Source organism: Aplidium turbinatum, chromosome 13, assembly GCF_918807975.1.
Source record: "Aplidium turbinatum chromosome 13, kaAplTurb1.1, whole genome shotgun sequence".
Lineage (NCBI taxonomy): Eukaryota > Metazoa > Chordata > Ascidiacea > Aplousobranchia > Polyclinidae > Aplidium > Aplidium turbinatum.
In genome coordinates, this window is record NC_137484.1 from 5,898,167 (window position 1) to 5,910,654 (window position 12,488).

General features: G+C 35.8%; 1 protein-coding gene across 1 annotated transcript; it reads right to left on the reverse strand.

Annotated features, from left to right (window-relative positions):
- Positions 1-405: 405 nt before the first annotated feature.
- Positions 406-9,678, reverse strand: LOC145782277 (uncharacterized). Its single transcript, XM_082594066.1, has 9 exons — positions 9,420-9,678; positions 8,854-8,901; positions 8,260-8,378; positions 7,787-7,876; positions 7,307-7,373; positions 4,036-4,104; positions 3,187-3,238; positions 1,893-1,970; positions 406-1,498 (listed from the first exon to the last, which is right to left on the reverse strand). The coding sequence occupies exons 1-9, from the start codon at positions 9,568-9,570 to the stop codon at positions 1,447-1,449; spliced, it is 726 nt and encodes a 241-aa protein (XP_082450192.1). The 5' UTR covers positions 9,571-9,678; the 3' UTR covers positions 406-1,446.
- Positions 9,679-12,488: the final 2,810 nt, after the last annotated feature.

Below are 12,488 nucleotides of genomic sequence, written 5' to 3' on the forward strand. Positions count from 1 at the left end.
CTGAGTCAGTCCACAATGAATTGGATTCTCCTAATTATATTGAATCTGTTGACGCATAAATTATCTTTTTAGAATAAAAATTAAGTAAGTTATGACGTTTTCAAACCTTGCAAAAACAACTCCCTATTAAAAACAACGCATTTTCAAGCCTCGAAAAAATCGCTTCAAGTAGGCTACCGTACCTTTATAAATCGCGATTTTTGGAAATGAAGATGATGTCCGATCAAGCTCAAACTTTCAGAAATGTCGTTATATGACTATTCGCAAGAAAGAAAGTTTGCAGCAATGAAATCGGAGAAAAAGTCCAAATTTCGACCCACCCTACTGTTTATTCAGACATTCGACTGAATCCCAGTTGATGTGGAGTACTGAAATCCGCACCAGCGACCCCACTACATATGGAAATACATTGTTTTTGCTTTTTATTTACAAAATTAACGTAGGCCTATGATTCAGCAACAACACAAAAATTCAATTCAAAAAGATGTAAACGGATTAACAAAAACTTAAAGCTGTAAACAGTTAAGACTACAAGAACAGCTATAACAGCTGTGTTACTCCACATTTCGCTACCCGCTTGAAACACAAGCAAACAAAGCCTAATAAAGAGCCAATAGTAGTCCACGTCTAAGTAAAGCTTATGTCTTAAATTAACTTATTTATTCAGAAGTCAAGTTGCTGACATCGCTTCATTTGTATTTTCAAGTTTTAACATGAAAACAATGTTTCACAAGTTATATAAAATCAGCAAGGTTCAGAAACTTGCATCATTTATTCACAAAGCTTTCGCTACCATAAAACAATTTTTTCAGTAACTTAACCTGCTAAAATTTTGCGGTGGCGAAAGTGTTTCCAAACTTTGCTGATTTTATTGACAGGATATGTTCGATTGCATTCTAGTTAACTCGTGTCCTTGTGTAAATTCTCCGTAATAATCGAGACACCGAAAGAGGTCAGAGTCATCAAGGTCTTCAAGCCGCAACAAATTGATAAATTCATCAAGGTCATCAAACTACATTTATTTACTGCACATTTTCCACTAAACTTGAGGGAAGTTTAACTTTAATTCTGCACAGGTCAACAGCAGAACTAATGTAGAAAATATTGTTAGTCATGAAAAGTGCCAATGAAAAACATCGTATCGAGTCCAAGAAGTCCCCGCGTCAATCACCGATACGATACAGTCTTTACAAAGTGTTACCAACATGGTCGCCCGGCAAATATTGTCACATCTCTAGTAAAGAGATAGCAAAACAAGCAAAACAAAAATCAAAGATAGCAAAGATAGCAAAACAAAAATCAAAAAATATAAACAACTTTTTCTCAGTTTTTTGAGAGATGTGACCGAGTTCCTTCCTAGATCCGCTGCTGGTGAACAAGTAATTTGACTTATATGGTCGGCAGAATTTCAACCTTTCATGGAATAAAATTTTGATGGTCTTTCAATTAGTTTTTGTTCTGACAGTCTACTACATGTTCTTCTATCCACTGCTTCAACCTGTGGAAACAATGACGTCATCAAGTAAGACAAAAAGTTACAAAAACGGTTAGCCAGCTTAGCAGAAAAAAAAACAGTCTAGTTTGGAAAAGAGATGTGTCCTAGTTTCAATCAATATATTTGGTGTAGATCGTCTCGAGCCAATAGATGATGTTCATGGTAATGTACGTTAGCACGAAAGTAGATGTAAGCCAATCTACGAATTAAGTTATCAACTTGGCAACAAAATGTCTTGGTTGAGCAGAAAGTTGTGTGAAACTGCCAACACAATTACAGTAGTAGAGCTGCATCATGGCGACAATGTATGGTACAGTCCGGGTGTTCATGACCACTATCCTTCCACGATTCAAGTATGTAGGCTACGCAGGCCTACATTCTCTCCTTTTTAACTTACGCATCTTTTTTTTCCTTCAAGCGATTTGTTTCTTTCGCACAATCAACATCTTGCTCAACCAATCTCTCCAGCAAGCTCCTGTTTAGGAACAACTCAATTAATAAATAAGTTTAATAACATAATATGCTCTTTTGGTACAAGTTAACACCAGAACAGCGTATCATGATATTGACTTAAATGCCTAGTGAACAACCTCATTTAGTTTTAATAAAGAAGATGTTAAAGATTTGCACTCGAATCCACAGGATTTGGGACTTTCCAAAACCAAAACTTAATTCAAAGTGTGAGACAAAATAGACCTTTTGCACAAGGTCGTTTTATAACAGGACGACTGATCAACAGCAAAAACGTGGAGTTAATTATAAGTTTGGATTTTGGAGCAGTTCTCATCATACCGTTACAATGAAATCTTGTATGGCGAATTTTAATATGACAGCGCTTCTACTAGATTTATATTAGTCCATGAAGCATTCTGTGCGGGACATCTTTTATTATATTATACTCGCTACGTCGTTGTACCTCACAAACAGGCCCCTTGGATGTTACTGTGACGACAACGACTTAGAAAACGTTACCAACATTGCTCGTATCTAGCTACGGCGCTAGCGTGAAAAGCTATGAACGATTGTAGAAAAACATTTTTTTTTAGGCTGGACCTTTCTTCTGGTCACTCACTAGCACAGCGACCATGTTGCGTTTCGCTAACCACATTGGTCTAGCTTCAACGCTAGCCAAGAATATATATTTTTTTAGATAACTTACTACTTGAACGTCGCATATACGATGTGTAAATTATAGTTGAGTGAAGATGTTCTTTAGATGGTAAGTACGTTGCAATAGAAATAACTGGTAGGCTACGATGATTATCCAGCATTGTAAAGAAAAACATTATCAAGCGATAGTCTAGCTCTCAATTAATTCTTATTATAAATTAGCACATTTTAAGGACAGCTCTTCATTCGGAAACACTTGGAGTCAGGGTTGTAGTGGGTAGTTACCCGGGTGGGCTGATTTTTTTTATATAAAAAACTGTTGTTTTTTTTTGCAACCCTATCTGGAATACAATGTCTCTGTTTGTCGAGACACAACCAAATACTGTATGTGATTGTACATAATACAATAATACTACTACAATAATATAATACAAGAAAATGAAATATCTGAGCTTTGATTAAAATTTTAAACTAACCCTTGCATGAAAGTGTACAGTATAATGTATCATGTAAAAATGCTAACAGCAATACAACATAAAATATATTGAAATTAACTGCGAAATTGTTGCTTAGATACTTACATAGTGAATGCGGTTTCCGGCCTACGCAAGAAGTTTCGACATGTATTTGGATCTGAAAATTAAATAAAACTGAACATGAACAAGCGCATTGTGAACGATGACAAAACGTTTAAATATAACGTGAAAATATTGTCAAAAAATCAAGAAATGCAACAATTCGCATCCAGCAAACAGTTGCCTTGGTCCAAAAGTAGATCTGACCACGTTTACGTTGCTATATCAGCATGGCTTGCGCAACACTCCAGGTAGGCATAATGTAAAGCTCTTATTGACATCCACTATTAAATGGGCTTCTTAAACGTAAACCTGGTTTAGAAAATAATCCATTGTATCAATAAACCTCTTTATACGATACAAAACATCTGCGCAAGGTGTGATGTTGCCATGAACAACCCGACACTAGGTTAGATAGAGAGAGACTTTGTTAGAAGTTGATAAGCCACTCTTTGGCTATCATCGAATGCACTACTCCATATAGTGGACGCACAGTTCTAAGCAAATTGAAGCAGCAAAATTGAAGCTGTTTCAGCAAATAGACACCGATTGGGAGAGTGCGGCGTCACGGACAAAGGAATGGAGGCTCGATGTACGCAGTTTCCAATGTCTTATATTATGCTTTCCATTTATGGCACGCCCAATCAGTCACAAATAGGTTAGGTCGTTTTTATCAGCTTTACTAACTAGAAATCGAATGGATGGCTGAAATGAAAATCTTCACTTCAGTCCAGGATGCCCTTCCAGCGTTGCATAGAATTTAGATTAAAAATACAGCATCACCTGATCATTAGCCTACCACAATGTCCACAAAATCAAACTATTCAAAACAGAATCGACCACATGTTAACATACCTGTACGTTCGCGTTCAATAGATTGACTTTTTTCTTCCAGTTGATCGTAGGAAACACGCAACCTCTCAACTGCAGCACAAAAAGGTCAACAATTAATCCGTTGCAGCATCTCAATGATTTTCCAACTGCAATTTTATAGATCACGCAACTCAATTGTCGCAAAAGCAGTAGCGGAAGATAGTATTGTTTCCCACAGTGTGAAATCTATATGCTTGGGTCCACCAAGATAGAAGTGGAAAAGGTAGATCCCAGATAATGAAGTGAGTAACTTCGTACAGTAATAACCAAACGACCAAAACGTAACTCGGTGGATGTTTGTCGTATTCAGCTACGCTCGGTGGGTTAATATTTTGATTAAATTAAAGGAGAGATTTGTTTTCACATGAGAACGTCCTGCCAAACACCAACAGGTAAGGGGGGGTAAATCGGCTTTTTTTCAAATCCAACTTTAGCCCTGGATTTAGAATACAACAGGATATTCTAACCTATGGAATTTTTTTTCAAATTTCCGTTTAAAACCTTCCACCTCCTACCCTGAAAATTACTTTTTGCGTTTATTTCCTGATATTGTATGGACGTCACTTTTTGTTTATGGCTTTTAAAGTTCTAATACTGTTTGCTGCTGTAGCAAAACACATTAAATATGTTGTAAGACTGCCACAAACATTTTTCTGGTTTTGGTTTTATGTTTTATATAAGCTTGTTTTGTTGTAATAACTGTTTTAACTGATAAATGTCTTCGGCTTCTGTCTACAAAAATTTACTTCCATCTACTTGTATATTTTATCTGCTGGTTTCAACTTTATTACTTACTTACTTAATTTTTATTACTTACTTACTGGTTTCAACTTTATTTTATCTGCTGGTTTCAGTTTAATCACGTAGATTCACTTGCCGTTGATATGCTTCTGTTGCAACAACCAATTGAAAACCCCAGACTGACAACTGCTGCTCAAGATGCTTCTCAACAGCAAGTTGTTGTAATTGTAATGCATGGTTGTCGACGCGAGATGGTTGTCGAGAAAGCTCTATCAAAAGGACGGCAGCCAATGCGCTAATTCAGAAGTGAACTGTCAGAAGGTTTTTCCTTAAATTTCCTACAATGTACGGTATTGCAGTTTGCAAGAAAAGGAAACATTAATGACCGGACTGTTTTTTCTTGAAACCTACCGTGTTTCCCCAATTGTTTTTTGATCCACAAGCCAAATATGGAGAGCTTTAGCACCACGGTTTTTGGTTTCCCTGTACACCGGTGGAAGCCCAGCCAGCTTGACCCTATAGCCTACTATAGGTCAGCCAGACATGGGGATATTGACTACCTTGACCCCTATATCAAAATCTATAGATGCACATTAAACGAAACAAGTAGGCGATTGCTATCACTATCTGTTCTAGCAATAGTAGCAGCCACCACTAATTTACATACATTAGGCCTAGTCCTAGACATAGCTTACAACGGATCTTGTCTTATCAAAGTCTTGTTACAGCACTATCTTATCAAAGAAGGTTTAAAGTTTTATTTTTGTAAAAATGATAGGTGTATTTAAGAAGCCATACTTGTGTGGCAAAAGCTATATAATACACTTGGATCAACTTAATGTGGTAGTCTATTCTCTATATCTTCAATACAGAATATTTGTATTTTCGGTATGCTTTTGGGCATGCGCGTAGTCATGCGCACAAATGGAAATGACCACTTTTCCGTGTTTTACCATGAAACCAAAACCAGAAAAACTGTTTTCGGCTGTCTTGCAACATTATTAACGTGTTTTAGTACTGTAGCAAATAAATTGACGTCATCGCAATTTGACGCGAAAAGTAATTTTCAGGGTAGGGGTAGGGTTTTAGACGGAAATTTCAAAAAAAAATTCCAAAGGTCTGGGAGTGTCCTGTTGCATCTTAAAATCAAGACTGAAGTTAAAATGGGGGGGGTTTTAGACGGAAATTTCAAAAAAAAATTCCAAAGGTCTGGGAGTGTCCTGTTGTATCTTAAAATCAAGACTGAAGTTGAAATTAAAATTAACCCCCTCCACCCCTTACTAAGAGTACTGCTGTTTCATTTCGAGCATCGAAAGGCCTCTCACGACATTTCACAGGTTTAGCTCATCACGAAGTTGAGCATGTAGCAAGTTTCAGTTCTGGTAAAGCCGTTTCAATTTTCGTTCGTTTTTGCTACTCTGTCACCAAACTTGTTTCCCGTGAGCTTTTTATAACTTATAGCCGCAACAAGATTGGCGAAGTGTTTTGTTTGTGGGAAATGCAGTAAAGAAAAGAATGAAGTGGAAGGCCATGATGATGAGTTCTGCCATGGCATCGAAACAGTGACAGACTTCTGTTATCTGGGTGATCAGATAAATGGAAGTGGTGGATGTGAAGCAGCGGTGACAACAAGGGCAAGATTGGGCTGGGCAAAGTTCAGGAAATGTGTGGAAATGTTGCATGGCAGAAAATTTTCACTAAGGATGAAAGGAAAAGTATATCGGAGCTGTGTGCGGCCTGCAATGCTATATGGTAGCGAGACATGGGTATTGAGAGAGAGTGAACTGGCAATCCTGAGAAGAACGGAAAGGTCAATGGTGAGAGCAATGTGTGGGGTGAAAACGAGAAGGAAAAAAAGGACTGAAGAATTGTTGGATATGCTAGAGATGAGAGAGACCATAGACCAACTGGCAAGGACAAATGGAGTAAGATGGTATGGACATGTGATAAGGAGGGAGGAAGGAAGTTTTCTTAGAAAGGCACTAGATCTAAAGGTGGATGGGAAGAGGAAACGCGGTCGTCCAAGAAGAACGTGGAAACAACAAGTGAAGGATGAATTTAAAAAAGTCGGACTGAAGGAGGAAGATGCAAGGGACAGGGTGAAATGGAGAAAAGGGATTAAAACAATTGCTGCGCGGAAACAATCGGCCACCCCCACTAGTGGGGAACAAACCGACGATGGATTATGATGATGATGATGGCAAAATATTAAATAAACTATTTATCCTTGCTTGAGTAGTGTGGCTCTATAATGGCCTGCAAAAATAAGTATTAGCTCATAAACTTGAATAAAATAAATGTCTATGCTCTGCAAGCACAAGAGACTGAAAAGCCTTAACTGGTGACAAGTACAAAAAATATACCAAAACGGTGAGAGTTAATAAGGGAGGTCACAGATGATCAACATTATTAAGCCATTGCACAAGACAGCACAAAATTTATACTCAAATAAACTTAGACCACGCAATAGCCTAAATATACTGAGCCACTTTCACCACTTCTAAACTCTCACTTTCTTCAACTAAACTGTTCTCTTCTTCAAACTTAGACTCCAAGTTTTTTGCAACATTTCCGACTTTCTGCAACGACAGAAGTTTTACGAAATATATGCAAAATAAAAACAACACACAAACAGAGTTACCCTGATTAAAAACCACACACTACACAGAAAAGGCTAAACTACTTTTTTTGTATGGGCCAGATCTGAAATTGGTAGCCGTGTTCGGTATACACACAAATGTTGAAAAATATAGCTATTACTCTCTAAAACCTCTACAGCTTGTTTCATCCTAAAAAAAAATCCTAAAACCTCTACAGCCAGTTTCATCCTTGTTTCTCTCTAAAAGGGGATCATCAGAAGGTCCTTCTTCAAATTCTTCTATTTGAATAAGGACCTTCTGATGACCCCCTTTTAGAGAGAAACAAGCTGTAGAGGTTTTAGAGGGTAAGTATCAATTGTATTTATTGTTTAAATACTGAAATATATGCTCACATATAAATCTGCATAATGCAAAAACTGCCTTGACAGTTGAGAAATCCGAGCTCCCCATTCCGACACCCATTTTACCAGATCATGTTTTTCCTGTGTAAAATTAATTCTAATTAATATTCTAATGTTACATATCAAACGTTGTAACAAGTTTGAGCTATGTATTCATTGGACTATGCACAATCTAGATTCTAGTACGACGTATTTCGCTGATATATTTAAGCTATAACCTACCATGAAAAGCTTTAAATTAAAAGTATAACAAGAAACTTAACCTTTGGGATTTTGTGCATGAAGCAAATGATTTATTAAAGAACAGACTCCACATAAGGTCACACTAAATATCTGAAAATACGTTTCATCGCTTTGGTTCAAAAGAAAAACTTAATCTATTAGATTCAGACAGTCGCTTATGCATTATGCATATTATATACTAATGGACTTGAATTCTAAAGGCTTTATACTATGAAAAATACCTGATCCCATTTTGAGTTATATTCTTGCACCTTTACACTGAATATATTATTCTGGTCTTGCAATTCAGTCACCTTGACAATCGAATCGTCAAGCTTTTTCTTTATGATAACTGAATTTTCTGAAATAATGAAACTGGATTTTATGAAATCGTTCAACGAAATCAATGCGAGATCATTGTGTCTCTATAGCCAATGCAATTATGCATATGTAATTATGTATGTAACATAGTGACAATAGTGGCATTAGCCGACATGGAATCTCATATTCCCTTCAAAAACAAATGTTCTGCGTATGTATCACAATTTGTTGAGAACGATGAGATTACAAAGCATCACATAATTACACGTCAGGATCCAATAGTGATGTATATGTACAGAATATTTATGGAATGCACAAAAGTCATATACTCTAGTGCTGTGTTTGCTTAACATGTAGTTTTTTCCCTAAACAGACAAACTAACTCATTTTCACAAATCACACAAGTTTGTCTGTACCGTACGTAAATTGTGTTTACCATTGCGTTTGATTAAATTCTAGAAGCATAAACTTAGTAATAACAATTGCTTCTGATAGATGAAAGCAACAACTCGTACCTTGAAGTTTCGCTGTCACATCACTAAGTTGATAAAATCCAGTTAAAACTGAAATGGAAAATATCAAGTATTCTATCACAAAATAATGGCATGTTCAATTGAACGAAGTAGGCTATAATGTGAAAGCAAGTTTTTACTCGAGATGCCTAATGTTGAAATTTCAAGATAATATAGACCTATACAATCTTCACGAGTTAATGTATATTGAATGATGTTGATTAAATGAGCTAGGCAGCACAAAATTAAAATGTTTTGCTTTGGTGGCAAATTTCTTCCTGTTAACGGTGTTTCAAAATTCAAGAAAATTTATTGCATTGTGAGCTTGAAAAGTAAAAATAGTAGGTTAATGTGTGCAAAATTTTGGACTTCAGAAACCACCTGGCATTCAAATGTGGCATTGTGAGCTGCTGTATTGTTCGGTGGTTTGATAGCTTTTTGGTTTCAGCTTGCTTGAAACAAGTCAACCCATGTGTCTTGGTCGATTCATGTTTATTTTTACCAGGACAGACACTTGTACACCAGCTCCAAATAGTTTAAATAAAAAACTGTCATTGGCTAAGTTATACCTTGTTCAGATTTGTTATCTAATCCAATTCTGATTTTCTTTAAATCACTGATTTCAACACAAAGCTCTTCTTTTTTACGTCGCAAATCAGATATAATGTCTGGAAGGTTTTCAATTCGTAATGATTCCATGTTTTTGATGTGATCATCCATAGCAATATTCAACTTTGGTTTTGTCAGATTCTCTCTTCTCTAGGATGATAGCCAGACAGAAAACATAATACTACACTCTAAAAAGATTACCATGAAAACAAGCTATGGTACCCTATGACAAGTAATTATAAATATTTTTTATAAAACAATAGCCTAAGATATTTAGTGCAATCAAATATCAAATGGTTAAAACTATGAAAAATCTACTACCACATTGAATTGATACAAAGTGCAAGGAAGTGCTGATATTCAAAAATTGATAGATACAAACAAACTTTTTCACAAAATTTTGAAACTACTCCACTCGAAAATTACTTTACATAAAAACACTAACACTGATCAATTATTTATTCAATAAGATAGTGAGAGTTAGTGCCAAATATAGCCTATATCAAACCTAACAGTAGCAGATCCAGGGAAACGACCATTTTATTGGCAAATTACAGTTTATTGGCAAAGTCAGTTTAAGGCATATAATTAGGCCTATAGCCTAGTCTGTTTATCAACGAACTACCAGTTAGTAGACTTGATTTTCATACACTCCATTTTTAAAAATATTTTTCAACCCTTGTAACGTAGAGGAATGTGGTAAGATTGTTTTAGTTTTTATGAAATATGACAATAAAACTGATCTTCACTAGAAAAATCCATACTGTACCGAACCCTAGAATAGATTGAAAACCTGAGATCTGGGGCAAAACCTCACATTTGGCAAAACACAAAAAACAAAACATATTTGTCAGTCTTGGTGACAAGTGGTTCTACATGTCTTCTCTTCAGCAAACATTCTGCAATTTTCCGATGTGTATGGAAGTCTGACTCTGAATGAAACACAAGAGTTGCAAGTATGCTAATTGTGCTTCCTTACAAATAGTGTTGCCGGGCAGTACTAAATACTCCTTCACTTGCAGCAGTGAAAAGAGATATGCTTAGCAATCCCAAAGCCAGCTAAATTGACAAAAGTCCAAATCTAAATCAGGTTGTTGAAATACCTTAAAATGGCTTAAATCCAAGTCTACTCATTGACATCAAATGGGCAGTATTTGAGTTGTCAGATAATTTTAAAATTTGAAAAGTAGTCCAATCGTCACTGGTGATGAAACAAGCCCACAAGTATTCCGAAAGTATAAAAATTCGGGCTAGATATAGTCAAAAAAATGGTACAAATGGAACAAGACTTAACAAAAAAAAATCACGACTGCTAAAACTATTCCGCTACTCCAAAACAAAACTAAACCAATTCCTCGAAAAAAAAAACGCGAAACTGGCAACTTTTATTTGAAGAGAACAAGATTTTGAGATTGCCATTTTAAATCTGATGTTTAAAAATACTACAAATAGATAAAACAGAATTTTATAAACTTTTTTTTTAAATTGTTCAAAAAGAACTTCATAAAACTCCAAAAATCAACCAAAATTCCAATCCAAAAGTTGCTTGCCAAATGCATAAAAAAATGCAGAATTTCTCAAATGTGGCATGAAAAACACCAATGGCAACTCTTCTGCAGATGACAGATGGTGTTTCCGAAGTAAAAATTCTTGAAAAAAAGTACTGAAATACCAGCTAAGGATAATCATCAGCACAATGTAATATTATAGCTTTGATAGAGAGATAATTCTTGAATACCATAGACAGATAATTGATAGCAACTTGATAGGATTGAATTGCCTAATTCAAAAACAATACATCAAATAAAAAGGTAACCACATAAATTCGAACGTTTTCGGCAAAACTTTCTGCCCTCGTCAGGAAAATAATTTAATTCATCTAAACAAAACAACAGATATTCGTAAAATGTTAATAATAAATAACTGAAATTAATTGCAATCTGCACTGAGGTAGTAGACCTACGTAGCTCAGTGCTTTTAATTTTTTTTAGATCCGCTACTGCTGCCCCTTGTAGATAGTAAATAAATTCAAAATTTGGTAGACTACGATTACAAAATTTAGTATGTTTGCCATGGCCGTTGAGAGGATAGCCTAATATGTAGGCTACCCGATGCCAATAAGTTATAATTCTTGTGCCCAAAACAAGACTCTTTTAAGAAAAACGCTTTTCGCTTTATATGCAAAAAATACCGTACGCGAGTGCTTCTTCAAGTTCCAGAACCCTTTGGAAAGGTTACGGCCCCTAAAAGCATCCCGTGTTCCAAAGTTACCCCGCGTTCAATCAACGCAAGGCGATGGTGGCTATGCAATGTTCCTAAAGTAACTAATTTAACCGACCTTCGAAGGCAGCCATATCTTTTTGTTACACGGCACTTTTTGCGTTCGAAAGTTGTTAGCCTATTAAGTTTCGATTTTGTTTCTCGCTCACGGCCTCACGGTGAAGCGAAATTGTGTGAATTTCGAAACCAAACATACATTTTGAAGGGCTTTTTTGATGATTTTGTTTCGACAACTTTAATTTGGTAGAGATTTTAATCTATTTCCTTTCACTTTATACAAGAATATTTATTGAATATGGCTATTGCTTCACTGTATTCACTAAATAAAGCTTTCATAAGGCATAAGCAGAGGTGGGTAATTGCAGTGCCGGTCTTTAGGGTGTTCAAACCGTGCGATCGCACAGGGCCCTTAATTTACTCAGAAAACGCAGTAGGCTAATCCAAAAAATGCTAAAGAAAACATGATATTATCCTTTTGCTATGCCACCGGACAGCATCATTTTACAGTATTAGTGATTTCCCTAACCACAATTTTTTTTTCATAAGCACGAAATATTTTTCTTCACCCATTGTTTAATTCTGAATATATATATATTATATATATTGGTGGTAATTACTTTCAGCTACTTGCGTCTACTTTACAAAAAATTAATTTCAGCTGAAAACTGCAACAGCATCAACAGCAACAGCAAAAATTAATTTCAGCTAAAAACTGCAACTGCAACAGCAGCAATCGTGATTAAGAGCAA